This window comes from Rissa tridactyla, chromosome 9, assembly GCF_028500815.1.
Source record: "Rissa tridactyla isolate bRisTri1 chromosome 9, bRisTri1.patW.cur.20221130, whole genome shotgun sequence".
NCBI classification, from domain to species: domain Eukaryota; kingdom Metazoa; phylum Chordata; class Aves; order Charadriiformes; family Laridae; genus Rissa; species Rissa tridactyla.
In genome coordinates, this window is record NC_071474.1 from 44200495 (window position 1) to 44222623 (window position 22129).

A 22129-nucleotide genomic window follows, 5' to 3' on the forward strand; every position below is an offset into this window, starting at 1 on the left:
CCATTTGGTTTAGCTTTACAGAACTATTCTGGAGAAAAGACTGCCGGGAAATGGCATTGCTAAGGCTACACTAAATTCTTGTCGTGGCTGGAACAGGTTGAACAGCAGCCACAAAGACAGACAGCTATCCTCAGGGACACATTCAAAGTGATGCACCTCGGCCCTCTGCTTTGCCCTCTCTTCCTGCCTATGGCCAACAGGCAAAGGGAAAACCAAAACCAACTGTTTTCCAATGCTTTTCCTTGGAAGAGACACACGAAGGGAAAGCAAACTCTTTTCGCATGAGGAGTTTATCTATTAAAAGATTTTAAACATGTCTGGAAGGTACAGTACCACCAACTTACCCAGCGATTCCTCTGAGTTTTTGGACTTCTTTTTGTCTGGTCTTTGAAACAAGGAAGCAATGTCACCTCCAAAAATCTCTCCTGAGTTTTCAATCAGGAACTGCACTAACAAGGCCACCTGGCAAAGACACAAATTTACAGAGTCACTTTCATGAAAATATAGCCAGCTATATAAAGCAAATCAGATCAGTCCCAGAGTGTTCCTTTCCCCTTGACAAAGATTTAATTGTCCACAGAACCTTTTGCTCAAGGAGCTGTTAAGAACGTGGCAATGCAACTGTATGAACTACACCTGGGGCAAGAATATGAGCTACATGAAGTGGTACAGTGAGCTGGGTACAGCACATTCTACAATTTTCCTTACTATAGATAGCACCTCATAAGCCACAAGCAAGCATTCCTCCCCTCTGATGCGCTCTCATTGCTTACTTTGTCTCTGCAAACTGGGAGACCTAATAGTGGCCGTCCAGTCCCTGAAGGGGGCCTACATGAAAGCCGGGGAGGGGCTGTTTGCAAGGGCATGTAGCAACCGGACGAGGGGCAATGGCCTTAAACTAGAGCAGGGCAGGTTTAGATCAGACATCAGGAAGAAGTTCTTTACACTGAGGGTGGTGAGACACTGGCCCAGGTTGCCCAGAGAGGGGGTGGAGGCCCCATCCCTGGAGACATTCAAGGCCAGGCTGGATGAGGCTCTGAGCAACCTGGTCTAGTTGAAGATGTCCCTGCTCCCTGCAGGGGGGTTGGCCTAGATGGCCTTTAAAGGTCCCTTCAACCCAACACATTCTATGATTCCAAGGCGGCTTTAGACCCAGCTGAAGTGGCAGTGTCTAACTTCAGCTGTTCCATCTTTCTTGTGCTTGCCTGACCATACGTAGGAAGTTCATCTGGTCAAGTAACCACAGCTTCCCTTTCCACCCTGGATAAACCGAATGGCTAAATTCCCTGACCAGCATGGGCACAGCTGCACAGGGGCAAGGATGGAGCTCGGATGCCGCTCAGCCAGCACTGTCACTGATCCCAGGCCTTCCTTTAGTCTATAAAATACATTGCCCATAAAAAGCCATGAAAGGGGAAGACAAGCATGAGCCCAAAGCCACGAAAGATTACCTTCTTTGTAGACCTGCTCTCCTCTTCAGGCCCAGTGGGACTTGGTAGCCACAGCATATTGGGTGCTATGCAAAGAGCCAGGTTAAAGGCATTCATCTGATTCACTCCGGAATTCTGCTCAATATGATGGAGGACTCCAAAGAGGTGTCTGAGTAAGATGAGGTTGGCCTCTGGAAGCTGGTTGACAAGACTATTCAGAGAGCGGGAACAAAGGAAAACAGTGCTGTTCACAAAAATCTGCTCTTCAAATATCAGAAGTTGCTTCCCAAAACTTTTGCCCCCTTCTGCCCTTTTGCAACCAGTTCGAGACATTCACATTTGATAATAAAGTAAGTCAACCCCCTCCACCAACTTCTGTGAGAGCCACAACTTTACACCCATATTGCCTACCCACTCTGGTCACAGAGCTGGAGCAACCAAGGGACTTAACGTCCAGGACTCGTGGGTAGAAGTCCCTGATGCCTTAACAAAACAACGATCGCCCAAAGGAGACGTGCACAGCTCCAGGCCAGCAGCACACGCGCCAGTGCCATTGCCTGTGTCCCATGCTATAGAGACAATGGAGGAAGGAGGCCCAGGCCAAATGGTACGGTTCAACAACTGAGCTGGGCCATTGACAAGAAGAGGTTTGACACTGCACATCCCACGGGACGCTGAGGGACTGTTCTTGCTCAGGGCAGCAGTTTCAAGGCAGTAAAGCCATTTGCAAGGTCCCAGTCACCATCTGGGCAGGGCGATTTCTTCTAACTGACAATATGATGATCAGCTTCATATTGTGCACATAACAAAACAGTTCCCATTGTTAAGGACCCAATTCCACTAACATTCCACGTACTGGTGGCTGAATTACTGTGCTTTTTCAGTTTGCTGGTTCTGGTAATTTCAACTGGTCATCAGAAAAGAATTTTCCAATGACATTTTTTTGGGGTCAGAAACGTTAACAATGCGCATAGAAGACCATTGAAAGGAAAATGTTCTGACCCGTGGCAGTGGCAATCAGCAATAGCTCTGCTGTGGCCTGGAGCATTGCCAGGAGTCTCCCAGAAGATGAAGTCTGTGCTTAGGGCCGTATGTTTCCCCTTCTCCCACCAAAAGAAGCTTTTACAAAGGCTTTTACAAACCTTTTGATAGCTTCAATCTTATGTGCCCTATTTTCCGTGTCCACAGCTTCCATCCACAGTCCGTGCATGTCTGAGGATAGAACACTGTCAGGTATATTTCGGAGAAAATCCTGAATTAAATATATATATGCAGAGCAGTCTGGTCAGTTTTGAATTCCTTGTTTTGGTTTCACCATGCATATAGTCATTGTTTATTCATATTAAGCACAAGATAAAACAAGACATGCCACAAATACATTTCTTCTCCCCTCCCCGCTTCCACTAAGCTGTCCTCCTCGGGGCTCTTCCCTTCCAGCGCCGCAGAACTGTGTGGCAGCTGCTGGTGCAGGGGGTGACCAGCCAGCCCTCGTGCCCTGTCCCTTCTCCAGAACGGGACTGATCTCTGCTGCAGCAGGCAAAGGACTCATCCCTAAGGCTGTGTTTGAAACATTTCTCAGCTATGAGAAACACTGTTTTTTTTCCACAGGGGACCATTTAACAACTTAATATATGCCTTGTGTTGGAAAGTGCCTTAGTACTGAAGGGGGCTACAAGAAAGCTGGGGAGGGGCTGTTTGCAAGGGCGTGTAGTGACAGGACGAGGGGCAATGGCTTTAAACTAGAGCAGGGCAGGTTTAGATCAGACATCAGGCAGAGGTTCTTTACAAGGAGGGTGGTGAGACACTGGCCCAGGTTGCCCAGAGAGGGGGTGGAGGCCCCATCCCTGGAGACATTCAAGGCCAGGCTGGATGAGGCTCTGAGCAACCTGATCTAGTTGAAGATGTCCCTGCTCCCTGCAGGGGGTTGCACTAGATGGCCTTTAAAGGTCCCTTCCAACCCAACACATTCTATGATTCTATGATACCCTCCTGATCAACAGCTTTTTGTATTAGGCCAACAAAAGCAAGAGACAGGGGTGTTTTCTGATACTTTAGGTGACGGAATTGTTCTGACCAGATTTAATTGCCAGTGCAATTTTTTTGCTTACTAAAACTTGGGTCTTATTGCAAGCTTCATCCCTCACCCAGCACAAACCCTCTGCTTGGATTTGGCAGCTGTTTGCCCTCTTGCTTGCTGGCTGATTCGAGGGTGAAGGCTTAGGGTTTAGGTAGTACAGGCCAGCTCCTTTGAGCATGGCCTCTCTGCTGGGGAGGATGCAGAGCAGTTGCATTTAAATGGCACGAGTCCTCCCGTATCTCCCTGCAATGTCTTCTCTGTGTCCAGGAAGGACAAAGAGCTTCTGTGCTGCCGCCACCGAAGGGCTTCATGCCTCTGTCAGTGCAGCATCTGAATTGCTGAGTCCAGACTCTGGCATGTTATCTGGCACTGTGTAGATACCATGGTTATCCCGGAGGCAGACATCGCTCTATTGCCTGCTGGAGGCCGTTTTGTAGAGGGAGGTGCAAAATGAAACACTGGTCTGAGGGCCACTGCACATATCGGCATGTGAAAACGAGCACCACTGGGTCAGGCAGATACCTTTGTGCGCATAGATGGACCACGCTATCAGGTGAGAAAGTGCCTTGATGGAAAATGCTTTCTGTTCCCCTCTAAAATCTTCCCTACCCACAAAGACTCATGTTGCTTCCTTGAAGAAGGAAGGCACCATTACCCCAGAGAGATGACATACTTGGCCAAACGTACCGTGATGACAGCTGCAGCCACAAAGACTGACTCTCCATCCACCTGGACATCATCTCCAGAGTTCAGCTTCTCTTTCAACTCCTTGCAAATCTTGGCATTGGCAGAACGTCTGAAAATGCCCCTGGTAGAGGGACCTTCGTGGTACAGCAGGAGCAGCATATCCTAAGAAAAAGCCCAGTTCTATTAAGAGCCTAACATTTTACCCTCTTGTTGGTGTATATTATACCTCACATATTATAACATAATGGCCAAGAACTAGGTAGTACCAGGAAGAGGACAGACATAAAAGAGATTTATCATGATTTCAGCAGGGATAAAAGCCTGTCAGCTAAGTTGCAGGTACAGTTCACGTGGGTATGTTTATCCTGTGGCAAGTGTGATCCCAGTGAATGAGATCTAGGAATAATCTAGCATGGCATAATTCACTGACATTGCCCCTTGTCAGCTTGTGATGACCTGGCTGGAGACACCCACTGAAACAGGATGGACATGTGTGCTTGAAGTGATATGGGTTACACAGGAGAGGGATGCTCTCACCCTTATTACTGAGCTAGATCTGAATCACAAGCAAATGATGGTCATCTTCCCCATCCAATCCTCATAAATACCACAAGTGGCTTTAAATTATGGGCTAAGCGCATCAAGTTTATGTCAGGATGAACAGTCCAGGCTGCTCCTTACCATGATTGGCTTGGGAAGGATCCCGTCAGGACAGACAGAGGACAGAGACAGGCCGAAGAGCTTGCGTGGGGTGGTAGGTGACTGCGAAGGAGGGCTGCCCGTGGGGGTGCTGGTGCTGCGGCGCAGGGCCCAGTCTATCAAGGACTTCTTCCTCTTGGTGTGTTTCTGCAGTGACTCTGAAAGAAAAACACAGACCTTCATCACACACCTGTCTGTCCCTCCTACCGGCCAGTGAGCGATCTGCAGTGGAGACAGAGTTCCCAGCAAAGCAAGGACTTTCTACCATTGTGTGTTTAACAACTGCACTCTTAGATAATATACAGATAATATACAGCAGTGAAACCACTTGTTCATCTCTCAACCATCAGCAAAACTCTTACTCACTAATCGCTGTTCTGCTGGGAACCTTGCTGTCTGTGCAACCTAAGAATGGCTGGCATCTGAAAGCTAATCAAGGACTGAAAGCTAATTCTGAACATTTGCACAGACAAATTCAGCCCCTCTGCAATCTCTTCCTCTTTGCACACACTCGGGTATGACACTGACTCTGGGATACGTGTATGATGCTAGGAAGAGTTTGGCACTGGCACGGAAAGCAGCAAAGTCTCTGCCTGGTTGTAACACGCTCCTGCAGCCCCTACCTCTCCTCAGCTGCATTGGAGCTTGGAGCCTGGGTTTCAGGACAAACTGACACTGTTTTTCCTTTGGGAGCTGATCAAGGAAGGAAGCCTCTGTCCCATCCGCCAGGAGGGTGTTATTGTTGGTTCCTTGTTGCTGGTCAGCAGAGTCCCGGAGACAGCTCACTGCGATGCTGAAAGGATGCTCGTGCCCTGTTGAGCAAAGAGTTGTGTAAAGATGCAGAGCTATGTGAAAACAGCTCCAAACCTGGGCAGGAGGAAGCAGCCACATCCAGTGGCTCCCACTGCAGCTGGGCTTCTATGCAACACTGCGCAAAACCTCCACCAGTGGACTCAAGAGGCCAGGGCACATCTATGCATATATATATGATCATTGCTTTACAAGTAAGTTCATCCAGTTAAACCTGGCCAGACACTCTTCATTAGCAGCTCTCCAGAACATGAGGCAACAAAGCACTATTAACTGCGTTTAAGCCCTTATTAATAGGCTTATGGGCCCCCACAGCACTAATAAAATACTGTAAGCATCGCTCTGGGTAGGAGTTACCTTACTGTGACAGTCCAGTATGTATTGGATGAATACAAAAAGTAAGCAGGTACCATGATGACTTGGAAAACATCAATAAATTTTTTTTGAAAACACCAAAAAACACTCACAAATAAACACATGCAGTCTAAAGAGCTCCAGAATATATTCTTACTACGACAACATGAAGAAGAAAAGGCTCTGGGGACATCTTAGAGCAGCCTTTCAGTACCTAAAGGGGCCTATAGGAGAGATGGGGAGGGACTCTGGAACAGGGAGTGTAATGATAGGACGAGGGGTAACGGTTTTAAACTGGAAGAGGGGAGATTTAGATGAGATATTAGGAAGAAATTCTTGCCTGTGAGGGTGGTGAGCCCCTGGCCCAGGTTGCCCAGAGAAGCTTTGGCTGCCCCATCCCTGGAGGTGTTCAAGGCCAGGCTGGATGAGGCTTGGAGCAACCTGGTCTGGTGGGAGGTGTCCCTGCCCAGGGCACGGAGTTTGGAGCTGGATGATCTTTAAGGTCCCTTCCAACCCAAACCATTCTATGATTCTATGATTCTGTGAAAATGGGAGAGCTCTTACCAATGAGAGGGTAAGCAGGGTCATCTTTTCCTGAGATCACCCAGAGGTGGTGTTCGCTTGTCTTGTCCTGGTGGTTGAAGAACAGAGAAGAGAAAAATATTCGGTGAAGGGGGCCAGGGTGAGGGTCCAGGGGGTTGCACTCCACTCCAAAGGCAACAGACAGCAACAAACGGCTGAACAGGCCGAGGAGCCAGACGTGCACGGCTGCCTCCAGGACAGCCGCGTGGCTGGGAGGGACGGTGCTCTGGATCAGTCTGGCTGATATGGAGTGGAAGGGGAAAGGCTCAGGAGAAGAAAAGACTGAGAGCCAGCAGTCTGTGAACCTGCATGATGGTTTCCTGGCCTATTTTAGCAGTAAGTTCCACAGCCTTCCTTGGTATTAAACTACTGGAACGCTGTCAAAGCTACTTGTTAAACACTCTAATGGGAAAGGCTGGACCACTGCAATGGGCAAGGGTCATCTGATAACATCACTGATTTGTTCATATTTCATGGCTATATTAATAATCCTTTGACAAGCTTGTCTCAATCCTAATGCTGCACTGGAAGCACTGAAGTTCTCTGAAATCCAAAGGACTTTATTATACAAGGTTTGAATCTAATGTGGGCATGTAAGCATGTCTGTGCTTCTAATACTTGGCACCCACGCAAACAGATTGCTTCATCTTGTAGTCCAGAGAGTATTTAATGCCTTACTGGTTAGTTACAGCAAATCTAGAGTTCTCCACATCTGCACTGTCCTGAAACCAGACATTGCCTACTTCCTTAGCTAACATCTGGCAGAGTACGCAACTGCCCCTTACAGGAAGTCCAAGCTGTAGAAGGGTCTTCTTCATCACACTCTCCGCAGTTTCCACATTGGATACATTGACCGTGGTAGTCTAGAAAGGAAAACAAAGAAAATATAGGAAGCTAATAAGAGGGTGTGAAGTCTGGTTGCAGTTTCTTGTAGCTTGAAAATCTGGGGAAAACGTCGCTTATCTGTCTGTTGACTGTCTTTACTAAATGTTCATGGTTAGAAGAGTTGTACTAATTTGAACTACACTGGAATCATTGTTCAGGGTGATGGCTATATATTGTGAAAACTATTTTGTGCTACTTCTCTATCATGGGTTTATTATACCATTCAAAGGTTTAATCCAGCAGAAACCACAAGAACTGGGTGGTGTTCAGATGCTGTATTTGATCACATCAGTATTTGACTGATAGTAGTGCCACTGTCACTCCAAAGGATGTCACTGCAACGCTAATAAACCATGAGTGTCTGGGGTTGCTCTCAGAGGGAAGAGTCCCCAGGAGGTAAATGTGACCCACCAAGCCTGGCATGAAGCCTAGAAATGTATGCTATTAATATGAAGAGACTGGGGCACATTCCAGTAAATTAATTCAGGAGAACACGGCAGTGACTCATTCATGCTCAACACCCTCAACTTCTTGCACTGAAAAGAGGAATGACTGGGCACACAACTACAAACCATCACCAATTACGAAGTGAAGCAGAAGGAAAAGAGAAGCCAGAGGTCAAGAATAATCTTAAGAATTAACTGCTTTTTGGTAAGGGTCTGGCTACCTCCTGATTTCCCAAACCAAAACCCTCTGAGTGGGCTTTCGGTGGGAAGGATGCGGCTGCCTGGATGTACACACTCTAAAACCTTTTCAGGTGGGACCTGAATTTTGAACAGGGATAGCAGTAGCATCAGCCCCACAGCCCTGCCTTCCCCCCTACCCCACAGACCTCCATGTAGCCTTGGTCTGATGAGCAGGTTCTTAGCTTTACTTACTGAAGAACAGTTGTCAGCATCCAGCACAAAGATTTGAAGGGTTAGGTTCTTCACATATTCATTCTGTTTTACCTCATTGATATGCCTGAAAGTCAAAGAAAATGGGAAGGAATATAATTTCCCAACCAAACTTGAGAAGGACCCTAAGATTTGGATCCAAGAGGTCCAAGGGACCTGCTCCTTGACACTATAATAAACACAGATTAATTACGATAGTGACAATGACATGCAACATTCATAGTGTGGTCACATGCTCTTCCTGGCTTCTTTATCTTTCTTGAGGCCCCAGACTAGCAAAACCCCACACGTGCTTTAATGCAGATAGATGTGTCTGGCATAACACCTCCCAGCATCCTTGGGATCGTTACTGTCCTCCACAAACCAAGAGACTTCTTCCCCTCTCTGTATCCATATAAACACTTCTGCCTGGATGTTAGTGCAAACACCGTATAACGACATAACACAAAAAAGAAACAACTGTAGCCTCTAGATGCCAAGAAATACAAACTTTTGTTCGAATCAACAAACAGCTGAAGAATCAATAACACTTGTGACATTTTCACAGCGATTAGCAAAGCCAGCCTCCAGCTCCAAAGGAAAAAAGGTGCTGCAACAACATTAACTTCTAGTGGATTTCATCTTTTCTGGACTGTTAACACCGATTTTGCTTTCACCAAGGAGCTTCTACATTCAGGTTTCAAAGGTGGGTTTTTCAAACCGTAGCTAGACACTTGATGCGCTGAAAATCAGAGGGCAATTTGGCACCCAGCACGGCAAATTTCTCTGAGGACTGCAGAGGAACCGTCCAGGAGGAGAAAAGGAGGGTGACTTACCACAGTAATGCTGACAGCCATCGCTCCTTCACGTCAGCTGAGCTGAAGATAAAAAGGGAGGCAGATCATCAAACAAGTGCTGAGTGGGTAACAGCCTTTGGAAACTCTACCCAGTTTCATTTATATATAGCTGTAAGTCAAAGTTCCTTCCTGCAAAGCCCTGGAACAAAAGCACAGTCCTTTCCTGCTTCTGTCCTATTTTAACAAATAACAAAAATAATAACAACAAAAAAATCCCAGCAACAAACTGGACTACGTTTCCTGCCCAGGCTGGCGAGCGTTCAGATAAGGGACAAATATCTTTCTGTGCTGTTGGAGTTAACTCATCTTGTGGACCCTTGTTATTTTTGCGGTGACCTTTAATTGCTATTTTCTTTCTCCTATTATTTCCTTCCCAATGTCTGCTGTTCCTAGAAGCTTCTGCTGCCAACATGGGTTACCCAGGTCTCAGTGACGTGGGGGAAATGGAACTGCTGTTGAGTTTGGACTAAGACACAATCGTCAGCTTGCAAGTCAGAGCGTGAATCCGAATCAGGAACGCATCACCCGGGAGAGACCCCCCTGGCCCTTGGAAATGAGGAGACAGCATCTATGAAGCCGTGGTATGGTTCCCATTTCTTTTTCCACTAGAAAAGCTGCCCCACAGAAGGAAAAGCATCAGGCCAGATCAGCCCTTCCTAGCTGTGCCCACAGAAGCCCTGAGGACAGAGTGACCTTTGAAGACTGCTGACCTCTCTGCTTTGCAAAAGAGAGTATGAAGCAGAGATGCCTGAGACAGCAGTGACCTGGGTTCCCTGTGGATATCCCAGCTCTAGATTCAATTCAGCCAGGCCAGACTGAGCTCCAGGTAATAAAAACCTCACCTGCTTTTTGGTGAGCCGTACTAGCTCAGGCACAACATTGGGACAGCCTTTGAGATGGCGTTTGGACACGAATGGGCCACTCTCTTGCCTGTTCCATGCTCCCCTGTGTTTCTATTTTTGGGGTTAGCAAGGGCTGAGCAAGCTCTGGACCGTGCTGCTTGTGCAGACCCATCTTGAAGAACCTTTGCATTTTCATAGTCCGTTGCTGTGGGCTTGGGACACCGTGGCAGACAACTGCAGGAGGAAGGTTTGCCCAGGAGCCGTCCATGCCACGCTAGGGGTGGATAAAGGATTGAATCCCGGCACAAGGCCATCTGGCATTTTTCACTGACATAACTAACCTGCCCTTCGTAACTAAAAGTTCTCAAACTAGGTCTAATCTACAGAAATGGCTGCATGCAGGTGCTGAAACAAAATGCTGGTAGGTTATATGATGGCACAAACTGGTTTGCTACGGCAGATTGGGTTGTGATGTTCCAGGATGCTCTGCAGCAGGGTTAGCCCTTGCTACAACAACACTTGCGAGGCTTGGTCCTCTAAAAGGCTCTCAGGGACCAACCTGCAGATATCTTTCTAAGATGACTGTCTCCCAACATCTAAGTTTTTACTGCACTGCCTGATGAGAGTGGAAGTCCTCTAGTCCATGGGGAGAAGGGCTGTAGTAGAGTTCAGGGCCCTACAGCCTCAGCCATTTTTTCGCTTGACACACGGGAGACTTGGGCAGCTGTCAGGCTGCAGAGGGAGGTCTGGTGTCTGATGAGATACCTGAAGGTGACAACATAGTTGGTAGTAGGCCAGCCGATGACAAACGAATTCTCAGGACCCATCTTTTTCTCTGTCACTTCGCTGAGACAGGTGCCAGTCCACACTTCACTCAGATGTACCTGCTTTTTCAGCTTCAGGCTGGAGGAGGATCTGCAATTCAAATTACATATTTCTTAGGCCAGATCCTAACATCTAGACCCCCACAGTCTGGTCATTCCACCTTCCAGTCATGGAGGTACGGTGACAGCAACAAGCCCCCCAGAACCAAACATCTGGGCATGTGGAAGCACTACAAGAAAGTTTTGCGAGTGGATTTTGGGGTTGGTGGCTGCAGTGAGACAGCTGCGGCTTAGGGCAACGGGATTCACTAGAGCCACATGCAGGTAGATGGCGATTTAGGCTAATTACTGTCTAAGCTAATAACTGAAGTCACCTAAACTCTTCATTTATGTGTGGCAGAAGTAGCCAGACCAGGAGTCTGTTTTCTGTCCTTACTGCCCTTTGCCCTCTTGCTGTTTCTTCAAGAAGCCACATAAGGGAAAGGGCAAAACCAATTAGACCACCTTTTTCTTTAGGAAAATGAAGTCAAACTTTAATACCAAGAAGAATTTCTGGAGGTGGAAGGGGGAGATGACACATTTTAGATCCACATTTGTAAAGTGGAGCTGTTTTGATGGCTGCTCCACAAGCAGCTCAGAGCCCGGATCCAACAACACATTCTGGGGAGAAGGAGCGAGTGTGAATTCTTCTTACTTGGACTTGGCGATGACCAGCACATCACTGAACAAGATCAAATGTCTTTCCTGGGTCTGCAGGCCCACGGTTAGCTGTACTCGCTCGTCCAGGACGAAAGTGGAGCCTGGGCTGCTGAACACCCCACTTGGCAGCCCATTGTCTGAATGGGAAGTGGAAAGGGTAGTTTCCCTGGAGAAGGAAGAAAAATCATAAGACTTTGTCAGAAGCTTTCTCACAAAGGTTCGTATTGGACACAGGCGACTGTTTTGGAACAGCCCGATAGCCCCGTGCTTCTCCCAGCACTGCCCCTATTGCTCTCAATTCCGAACTGCATTTGCCTACCTCTGCCCAATTAATTTCACCAGCCTCAGACAGATGGAAAACTGCCTAAATGCTCACACCAAATCTGGGGAGGTTAGCGTGCCAAAATATTCCTCTTTGCGTCATTTCTCACTCAGGTAAAACATTTCTTTCCTGCATATGCGTGTGAGCTATGACTCGAAAAGAACACGGAAAACCCGTGGCGCTGCTCAGCCTGGCATGGGGAGGGATTGCCCTTTCTGCGCATGTTTTCCATCTGTACCGAACTGCTCGTCAGCACAAGGACTGACTGGAGCACAAAGAAAACGAACTGCGTGTACTCATCTAATTCCAGCTATCTGATTCTGGCTTGCCTGGCTGCAACCCAGCATCTTGTTTCTACCGAGATTGATATAGGTGCTGCCCATTTCCAAAAAAAACCCCGATGGTTTTTGCATGTTGACTGCAGATAACAAGCCATCGTTGGGACTGAACCAGGTCCTTTATGCTCTCCCCAGCTGGAAGAGTTCCGCCAAGTGCTCATCTCCCCACTTGCCTCTCAGCATCGTCCCAGAGCATCTTCCCAGCGCTGCCCCAGGCTCTGGTGGGCAGTGCTGGCAGTACGACGGGTCCCACAGTCATTTTCTTGGTCTACCCCTTGCTCCACAGGTGGGATCGTGCCCAATGAACAAGCAATAGCTCTTTGCTGAGCCTTGGTCAGAGACCATGTTCGTGTGCCCAACCCTGCCTGAACTATCTAACCTCTGAGGCACGGCCTTTGATTTATGGAGATAGAAAAAACCCAGATATCCTCCTGTCTCTACGCATAGACAAAACCACGTATCTTGTCTGCAAGCAAGGATGTATGTAGAAGAAATACTTATCTTCCCTCCACCCCTCAGCGATACTACTCTAGTCTGAGGGCAGTCTCTACACAAACAGATGAAAAAACACGTGAGCTTTAAGGGTAGTATTTTTGACATTGCTTTCACAGGAGTGAGGTTAAAGCTAGCCAGTAGCTGCTTTTTTAAAATCCCCCCCTAGTCACAGGAACACCAGCGCCCCTGCAAGCAGAAATTCCCTCTTGCCTCCTCACCGCTCCCCAGCCACCAACAAGGGAATTCTTGGCTTATGCATCTATTGCCTGTACAAGTGAGAAGCTAAATCGCCTTTAAACTCGATATTAAAAGCTTTCCATGTGCGTCAATTGAGCAGTGGGAGCCACACCATCCCACAGTCTCAACAGTGGATTTCCTAAAGCCGGAGGAGTTACACAGCTTTGTAAACACAACAGCAGGGGAGCAAAAAAACCTCACCAATACTCTGGTGGCCTGAGCAAAGATGGCATTGTACCAGCTCCCTCCATAGCGATCCATCATGAGAAACGTTTAAAGCTTCCCTCCCTCACGAGGATATTCTCCAGCCAAATAAAGTCAGAAATTTGTTTCTCCTCTCTACTTTTTTTTAGTGCAATTTAGAAGGGGGTGGGGGAAGTGACAAAGACGTCAAGTAACTTGGTCAGAAGACAACCAAATGAAAATCAGTCCTGCCCTTTGTTTTAAATGATCCTACGAGACTGACCCCACAAACTTGTTTCAGAAAAGCAGGGCGTGCTACGCACCAGTTCCCTATGGTGTAATATAAGGGGTATTCCTCAGGAGGGCTGGTCCGGATCAACTCAGTTCAGCTTTATCATCTCTTTCTTACATAGAAAAAAAAAAAATCATCCAACTAACCAAATCCCTCAGGAAATGTTATTTATAAGATCGCTACCAGAGCAAGGCAGAAGGGAGCGTGGCATACCCTTATCTGTGCCTAGCAGTTACCCGGTGCTGCAGGAGGGAGGGGGGACGATGTTGAAGAGCGCTCAGGTCCCACTGAAGGACCAAGGAGCTCGGCTCCTGCTTAGCACTTGGTACATCAGCGGAAGATTTGCGTGTCTGGCGTGTTTGTACCTGACTATCTGCGGACACTCCTGGTGCTGTACACTGGCAGGAGCAAAGCACCATCAGAGCACTGGATGGCTCCGGAGTCGCAGCCAAGAGGGGGAGCTTTTCACCACAAAAGCTGATAGGAAGGGAAAAGCTGCCGTCCTCAGACAGGGACATGACTCTCCTGGAGGATGGCCAGATCCGGTGGCTCTCCCGCCACACATCCCGAGCTGATGCCACCCCACAGAGTGCTGGCGGGGCGTGGGCAGGTTTCCCAGTGTTCCCTCCATCCTCCAAAATGCAGCTCCCAGCCCCCTCAAACACCCTGCATCTGAGATACGGCCAAATCTCGGGGCCAGCCATCCCACCGGTGGTCCAGCAGACGGAGCAGAGAGGTCGCTGGCAGTGAGTCCCCAGGGGGGAACACACATAAATATATATATATATTTTTTTTTAAGGAAATATATATATAAAAAAATACATATATTTAAGGAAAAATATATATATATATATTTAAGGATTATTATATATATAGATTTAAGGAAAATCTCTTATTGCTTCAGGAGATATGGCCTCCCAGCACCATGACAGTGTGTGTGCGGTGATGAGCGACCCAGTCACTGCTCCTCAGGAAAAAAGTCCCCTGGACTTTGCGTCTGTGAGCTGGGACTCACTGCTCCCTCCTGGTGGGACCACACCGATCTCCCTGGGCAATACTGTCCGGGTGTATTTCTGCTTGGATATAAGAGGCATCAAATATCTAGACCTAATATTATCTGCATTGAAAATAACCAGTTAGCCTTGCCTGGTGGGTTGACCGGAGCTGGCTCCCAGACCCCCACCCAGCCGCGCTCTCATTCCCTCCCAGCAGGACGGGGGGAGAAAACAAGATGGGAAAAAAAGAGGAAAATTCCTGCACTACTTCCCATCGGTGGGCAGATGTCCAGCCTCTGCCTGGGAAGCAGGGCCTCAGCGCATGTAGCAGTTACTTGGGAAGACAAATGCCATAACGTTAATGTCGTCCCATCCTCCTCCTTTCCCTCAGCTTTTATTGCTGAGCACGATGCCATTCCAGTAAAAAAGAAACTCTTCCGTATCTGTCTACAAACAAATTGCCCTCGACACCATTAAATGAATTTGAAAACCCATTTGATTTCAATCTGTATAGGCAGAAAGGTGGAAAAAGGACTCAGAAAGGTATTATTTCCTCTACCTGGAATGGTACTTTGACTTGCCGAGAGCTTTAGTGATGGCAGAAGGGGTAGATCGTCTTCTTTGGACTATGGGCTTCATCTTCTGCAAGACAAAAAGACATTACAGTTTAGTCTGGCCACCTTGGAAGCAGATCTGCTCATTGCAGTCTACAACAACTCCTCTTTTTATCTAGTTAACACTCGTGAAACCTCAGCACTGAGAGCCATGATCTGCGCTTTCAGACACCTCCCTCCCCCTTCCTTATCATTAAAGCACTTGTCAACTCTCACATTTACGTGGGACACTTAAAACCTTCCTAACTTGAAATGCTTCCAGTTTTCACAGCCAAAATTCAAAGTAATGACATGAAATTAAGCAGACAAACAAAAAACACAGGCTGAAGGTCAGGAAAAACTTCCTAACACGCGTGCCATGGAATAGTTTGTTAAGGAAAGGTATAGAAATCCAATTTAAAACTGGACTGGACAAAGCTATGAAGAGGATATAATACTGCAAGGGAGACACATTTTATGGGCTGAAGGAATGGATGAGGTTACTCAGTAGATTTTTCTCTGTCTTCATTTTCCATGATTTGCAGATTCAGCAAATAGACTGTTATCAGGCCCCTCTCCAGGTAGCGTAACCTCAAGACACTTGTAGCTTTTTTAACAGCCGCAGCCACCAAGTCTCATATAACACAGAAATGATGTGGCTGTAATGGTGAGACTTGTGAGTTAGACATGATAACCACCCAAGTCAACATATACACGCGAAGATGTATATCTTGGCTTCTATTTGCCAAATGAATTTTGTGCCGGAGAAAGATGACACATTTTAGCCCAGGAGAGAAATCCTTACATCAATGGTTCTTGCTTACTAAGCATGGGAAAATCTGTCCCACGGCTCATTTCTAATTTCAGCATTTGCCTGTACTAAAGCTTTAAGTACTGGGAAGTTCAGAGTATGCTGAGAATTATTGATCTTTTGACTTCTGAATGTAGCAAAATAAGGAATATCCTAAGAATAAAAGAAACCAGGATTGCTGGTTGAGGAGAGGTCCTATGGAGAAAGCGTGTCCCTTTTATCAACCATATACTTTTCAAACTCTGTGCTGAATGCAGAAATATCCATTGCACGTGAGCTCATCAGACCCACCTCTGAGTACACAACGCTGTTACAGCTCAGTACCTTATAGCCACATTAACATGACATTCTTATGATGTTAGAGGAACGGATTGTCCTCATTTCACTGATGGAAAGGCCAAGAACAAAGCGATTACAGTGAATTTGGATGCCTGGTGTTCAACACATTGGACACGATTTTTCGGAGCAGACGGAAAGGTTGGCTGAGGGCTTTGGTTTGAAGCTCTGCTCCTGCTCACTCTCGTGGGAGCCACAGGGGCTCAGCACGGCTATAAGTCTGTCTCCAGCGATTTGTGAGGAATCCCAGAAACTAAGAACAGGGCAGCAGTGACCACTTCAAAAGTTGGTGGACGTGATTCGCCACACTTCAGAAAGGAAATCTGTGGCAGAGGCTGGCGTGGAGTCCAGCTGCCAGGCAAGGCGCGCTCCTCCTCATGTCCCATTTTGTTTCCAATAGACCTTTTGGCTTCTGTGACAAAAGATCAGGGAATTCTACGGGGAAGAGCTTTCTACAACAGACTCCCGATTCATTGCCTGATCAGGCCCAGCAGAGCCCTCCAAAGCACAGACAGCCTTGTGAAAAACCAACGTATGATCATGTAACTCAAAGTTGGAGTGCGACTGCAAGCACAAGTTAATAAAGCAATTTCCTAAAATATGAATATTCAGCTTTGCAACCTCAGTAGTGCTCTCTAAGTAGATTCCTTGTGTACGTGTATATATGTAGACAGTCACAGATGGACGGCAATTCTCCTTCATTCCCCAATATGACCTTACCCAGAAAAGATCTGTCTTCGGAAGTTTCACAGAGAAAACTAAATAAAAATAACATCAGCTCCAAAAAAGTTTGTTTTAAAAAAAGAGTCCCTGCTAAAACGGAACATCTGGCTTTCAGAGGTGCCTTAATAGGATAAAATGTTCCTACAAAACATAGTACAGCAAAGCATCAGTCATGCAGTATCTGAGGGCAGGAAGAAAGGCTGGGTGCGGTTGCCTGGTGGAAAACCCCGGCAGGCTGTCAGCTGCAAAGGTCACTTAAATGAATACCGCAGGCACGCAGGGCCATCGGATGCGTCCTTGTGCCAGAGGCATTGTAGTAACATCTTGAACGGCACTGTAATAAAACCCGATAGTATCTTCTAATAGATAGCATCTTCTAGTGTGCATCAAAAGCAGTGTGGGCAGCAGGGCGAGGGAGGGGATTCTGCCCTTCTACTCCACTCTCCTGAGACCCCACCTGCAGTGCTGTGTCCAGCTCTGGAACCCTCAGCACAAGAAGGACATGGACATGTTGGAGTGGGTCCAGCAGAGGGCCACAAAGATGCTCAAGAGGGCTGGAGCCCCTCGGCTGTGAGGACAGGCTGAGAGAGTTGGGGCTGTTCAGCCTGGAGAAGAGAAGGCTCCAGGGAGACCTTAGAGCCCCTGCCAGAACCTAAAGGGGGCCTGTAGGAGAGATGGGGAGGGACTCTTTATGAGGGACCGTAGCAATAGACAAGGGGTAATGGTTTTAAACTGAAAGAGGGGAGATTTAGATTAGATCTCAGGAAGAAATTCTTTGCTGTGAGCGTGGTGAGCCCCTGGCCCAGGTTGCCCAGAGAAGCTGTGGCTGCCCCATCCCTGGAGGGGTTCAAGGCCAGGTTGGACGGGGCTCTGAGCAACCTGGTCTGGTGGGAGGTGTCCCTGCCCAGGGCAGGGGGTGGCACTGGATGATCTTCAAAGTCCCTTCCAACGCGAACCATTTTATGATTCTATGCTGCAGAAACCTATAGTACATAATAACCTTTCTGGAGGTAAATAATTTTGGCCACCCCAAAACTAGTCTCCTCTGTGATACAACGTGGTAAGGAGTATGAATAACATACATGAGGTGAGTGTAGTGTAGGAGGACATTTTACTCAGAATAAACTTCAAGGGAGATATTAGAGAGTCAGTACTGATCGATTTCTTCTCCTGACCATTAGGAATAGTTTCACATTGTATCTGAATGGTGGCAGCAATGCCTTCCAAGAAGCCTTATCTTTGCCCACATGTTGCACTTCCCCAGATGAGCCTAAGGACCTGTTCGCTACCACCACTTCCAGCAGGCGCTGTACTACCCGTGGAAGTCTCAAAAAGACAGAACTTTGGGTTTCCAGTGAAATGCTGTGACTACAGGACACAAGGTATTCGCCATACTTGCTATCTCCAAATAAAATGCTGAGATCACCAGTTGCCTGATCCCACATAGACCCTAAAAAAGCCAGAAAATTGCCTTCCAAGCCCTCAGCCGAAGTCCCTTTGACCTTAGCCAGTCAATTATCCTTGGCAGGACATCACTGAGATAATGGCTACAAAATCACACGCCTGGCATCATACTGAGGGAATGGGACACAACTAATTGGCATAATTTCACAGTTAACTTACTTGATTTGCGTATTTAATAGAGGAATAATAAATTGATCTGCCTTTGGTTTCAGTAGCCATGCAAGGTAAAGCAGTTGCTCATGTCATCCTTCCCTGCTTGGGAGAACCTAGCTGTCAACCCCATTTTAAAGAATTTTGGATTATATGGGCTAGCCCGTGTAAATAATGTTTCCTGAAGAGGCTGCTGCACAAGGACAGAGTGTTCTAACATCTTGAATGTTCTTCCAGTGCCGTGTAAAACGTGCTCTGAATCCTGCATGTTTCTAAGGTCTACAGTTTTATGGCTTTCTTGCAAAAAACTCTCCCATCTCATGGCACAGAAGAAATTAGCACAAGGCACCTCATGGCACAGAGGCACCACAAGGCCTCTGGCTCACACAGGAGCTCTCTGGTGTGGCCACAACCTGCCCAACAGCTGCCCTTAGGCAGAGCTGGCAGTGCCTGGAGGGGGCGGCTGGTGGTCCACAGCCTGCGGCTTGCCCAGGCCCGGCAGCATCAGGCAGCCTTTCCCCACGAGCGTTGCTTTTAGATGAAGGGGGGACTTGGCTCCTCCATGTTAGAGCCAGGGAATGCTTTTGCTGGAAGTCAGCTCTGCTCACATTAACCAGGCACTGGAATCAGAGAACCGCCAAAGGGACCCGGCCGGCGTAAGCTCTCTGCTGTTTTGATGCCATGGAAACAGATACTCGTTTATCCAACATACTCTGAAAGTGCTTGAACACTTGCAACGCTCTGGACCGTGTTTGTGCATTACTCATCTCCGAGCTGCCAATTTTAGCTGTGTATGTCTTGGCACAGGGGAGGTTGTGAGTCTAATGCCCCTCATTCCAAACCCATGTATGGCCTACACTATCGGCTCAGCTGGCTAGCGTGAGCGGGTTTCCCCCCCCCCCCAGTGACCTCTGCACTTGAATGTTATTCTTCAGATAGTTAAGGTGGGATGGAGCTGAAAAATAACGACACCTGCTTAGAACAGGGTGGGTTTTCCTTCTGTCAATAGCTGGTGAAAGCTTCCAGTGTCTGTGGCACTGGAATGCTGCTATTTGGTTTAGTTCACATCCAGGAATTAAAATAAAAATTTTAATAGTGCAATTTTTCTCCTTCAGAACCATCAATACACTGTGTTTTCAAAAACACCACGGGCTTTCTTTGACCCTAGCATCTGCTGCAAGTTGACAAGACTTGTGCACTCTGCCACTGCCTGGTCAGACTCATCTCCGTCCATCAGCGCCATGCAGCAGGGAAACACGTCTCTGTCACTCACGAGCTGCCAAGGCTATGAAAGACTGTAGGTTACGGACCAGAGACACTGATGCTTCCAGACCAAATGCGGGAGGCAAACACAGCCAAGGAGCTGGTTGGCTTGGCCACCTGCAAGGCCAGGGCCACCTGGATGCAGGACCACCTGCACAGTGAGATGTGACAGATCTACAGGACTTCGAGTTTCTGGGTTAATCCATATGATAGGGCTGCTGCAAAGCTGCAGACCATGGGGCTGGATGGATAAACCGGCATGAATCGAGGGCATTTTCCAATGGAAACTTGCCTGGCAGGAAGCTTTAAGATCCTGTGCGTCAGGAAGAGTTCCTTCAGAGCCCCCCTCCCTTCATTTTGCTCTTCCAAAGCAGTGTGTTTTGATAAAATGTTTGTTTTCAATTAATCTGTATTTTCCCGGAGAAAAAAATACACTACAAGAACGGTCCTGGGTAGCTCTGCTTTGGCCATCGGTATATCGTCACTGACAGAGAGACGGAAAAGCCAGCCTGAAAACCAGTAGCAGTGTAGAAATAGCAGGACGAAGCTCTGCAGAGCCTCTGCCAAGAAATGGGGCTAGCTAGCACGTTTAAAACTAGGCTGGTGCATCCATACCGCCCTGCAGTCCGTAGTGGAAGTGTCCTTCATGAGGACGGAACACACAGCAAGGAAGCTCAGTCAACTAGCCTGTCGCCACCCCATACGCCCTGCGCTGAGGCAAGGATGATAGCCTCCATCGCCTTTTGACGAGGGGAGAATTGTGCCCTGATTTTATTAATGTTGTCCCTTGCTAGATAGAGATGGACATCGTCTAAAAATGACTCCAGATCTGGGACATTCACCCATCAGTGTCTAATGTGTTGTGAAGGAGAAGTCTGGCTCAAGAATTGAACTTGAGCATTTCCCCTTCTGATCCCTTCTACGTGGTCATTTAACAAGGCCCTGCACCGACTTCGTTGCCATCACAAGCAGGATTTAAAGAGGTTTGAAGCTGCATTTTATTACAAACCATCCTATGGAAATGAGATCAACTTCACGCTTCAGACCTGACACTGGCCTGGTTTCCCCGTACCCAGGGTGGGGGTTCAAAGCATTAAGATCAAATATAGGGAGAGGGTTAATTCAGGGCTGCCCCTATTCTCAGCATACCGGTGCTTCACCATGAGTTCTTTGCGTGCTACTGAATGGAGGGACCCTACCAACATGTCACTACTGTGGCTGCCGGCACCCAGCTCACACTTCCAAGGAAAATGCGCTCCTCCCAGTGCTCCTCGCTGCCCGGTTCTGTTACTCTTATATGCGGAACATGTGGCTGTCAGTGTCATTCACCCCACGCTAGACAAACAGTCCATTTCCTAGCTGTGATGGTAGAAGCGTATCATATACTCTTCAAAAAAAATCCCAAACTACATATTTTTATAAACGTGGACTTTGAGTCAATTCCATGCTGACATTCAGAACGACGTGCTTTAAAAGGTAAAAGGCACAACAGGCAAACAACCCCGCTTTGGGACAATAAGATCACTCAGGGAGGCCTCTATTGCTAAAGGCACAGTCAGAGGGAGTAAAACATGGGCCACAACATCTTAGATTATTTTATAGCATCACAGATTGTTCAGAGCCAATACCACCAATATTATTCTCATTCTTGGATGAATCTTGTGAAATGCTCTCTTCCTACAAATACTCTCATCACAGCATCGGTATGTTGTGTCAGAGCACATAGCTGATCGCTGCTATCAATCAACCGAACCCACTAACGGCATATTTTTCAGTGGTCTACTGAAAAAGAGCAAAAAATACCGCATAAATGTAGCACATGGTTATTTAGCTCTCAGGCAACATTCAAAAAATACTTAAGAATACAGTTAAGAGCACAGAAACAATTAACGGGTTGCTTGGGCTTGGATCCATCCATGTGAAAACAACTGCTGCTGCTCTTCCATCCAATGATTAGAGTTTATGTTAGCGGCGGCATTCCGACAGAAGTATCTTAATGAGATAATGTGAGACGCTTGTGCCTCCTGCTCTGTTACGTCTCTTGTTTATGTGAGCACAGGACGCGCTTACAAAGCGCCTGTGTAACACCGCAGTTGCATTTCTAGTTAGAAAACCCAGTTACAGAGAGACAGAGAAAGAGAAGGGGAAATTGTTCACTGCATAGAAGGAAATCGGGCATTGGGTTCTACAACCCGAAAATAACTGGGCTGGCCATTTTATGCTGATTTACCCCTAAAATGAGTTTAGGGAAAAGCACATTTGCATGGCTGCTGTCTCCTTCTCTTTTTGCTCCCAGACTTTATCTG

General features: G+C 47.3%; 1 protein-coding gene across 1 annotated transcript in view; it reads right to left on the reverse strand.

Moving 5' to 3' along the window:
• The window catches only part of LOC128915198 (rho GTPase-activating protein 20-like), a 38919-nt gene that overhangs the window by 3975 nt on the left and 12815 nt on the right, over positions 1-22129 (reverse strand). Inside the window, exons 2-14 of the mRNA XM_054215258.1 lie at positions 15043-15125; positions 11617-11787; positions 10864-11013; positions 9236-9277; positions 8403-8487; positions 7425-7502; positions 6622-6688; positions 5517-5705; positions 4876-5051; positions 4195-4356; positions 2573-2682; positions 1452-1641; positions 345-462 (exon numbers count right to left, since the gene is read on the reverse strand). Of these exons, the coding sequence (XP_054071233.1) occupies positions 345-462; positions 1452-1641; positions 2573-2682; positions 4195-4356; positions 4876-5051; positions 5517-5705; positions 6622-6688; positions 7425-7502; positions 8403-8487; positions 9236-9277; positions 10864-11013; positions 11617-11787; positions 15043-15122 (1618 nt within the window). The 5' untranslated portion in view covers positions 15123-15125. The remainder of the gene's footprint in view (positions 1-344; positions 463-1451; positions 1642-2572; positions 2683-4194; positions 4357-4875; positions 5052-5516; positions 5706-6621; positions 6689-7424; positions 7503-8402; positions 8488-9235; positions 9278-10863; positions 11014-11616; positions 11788-15042; positions 15126-22129) is intronic.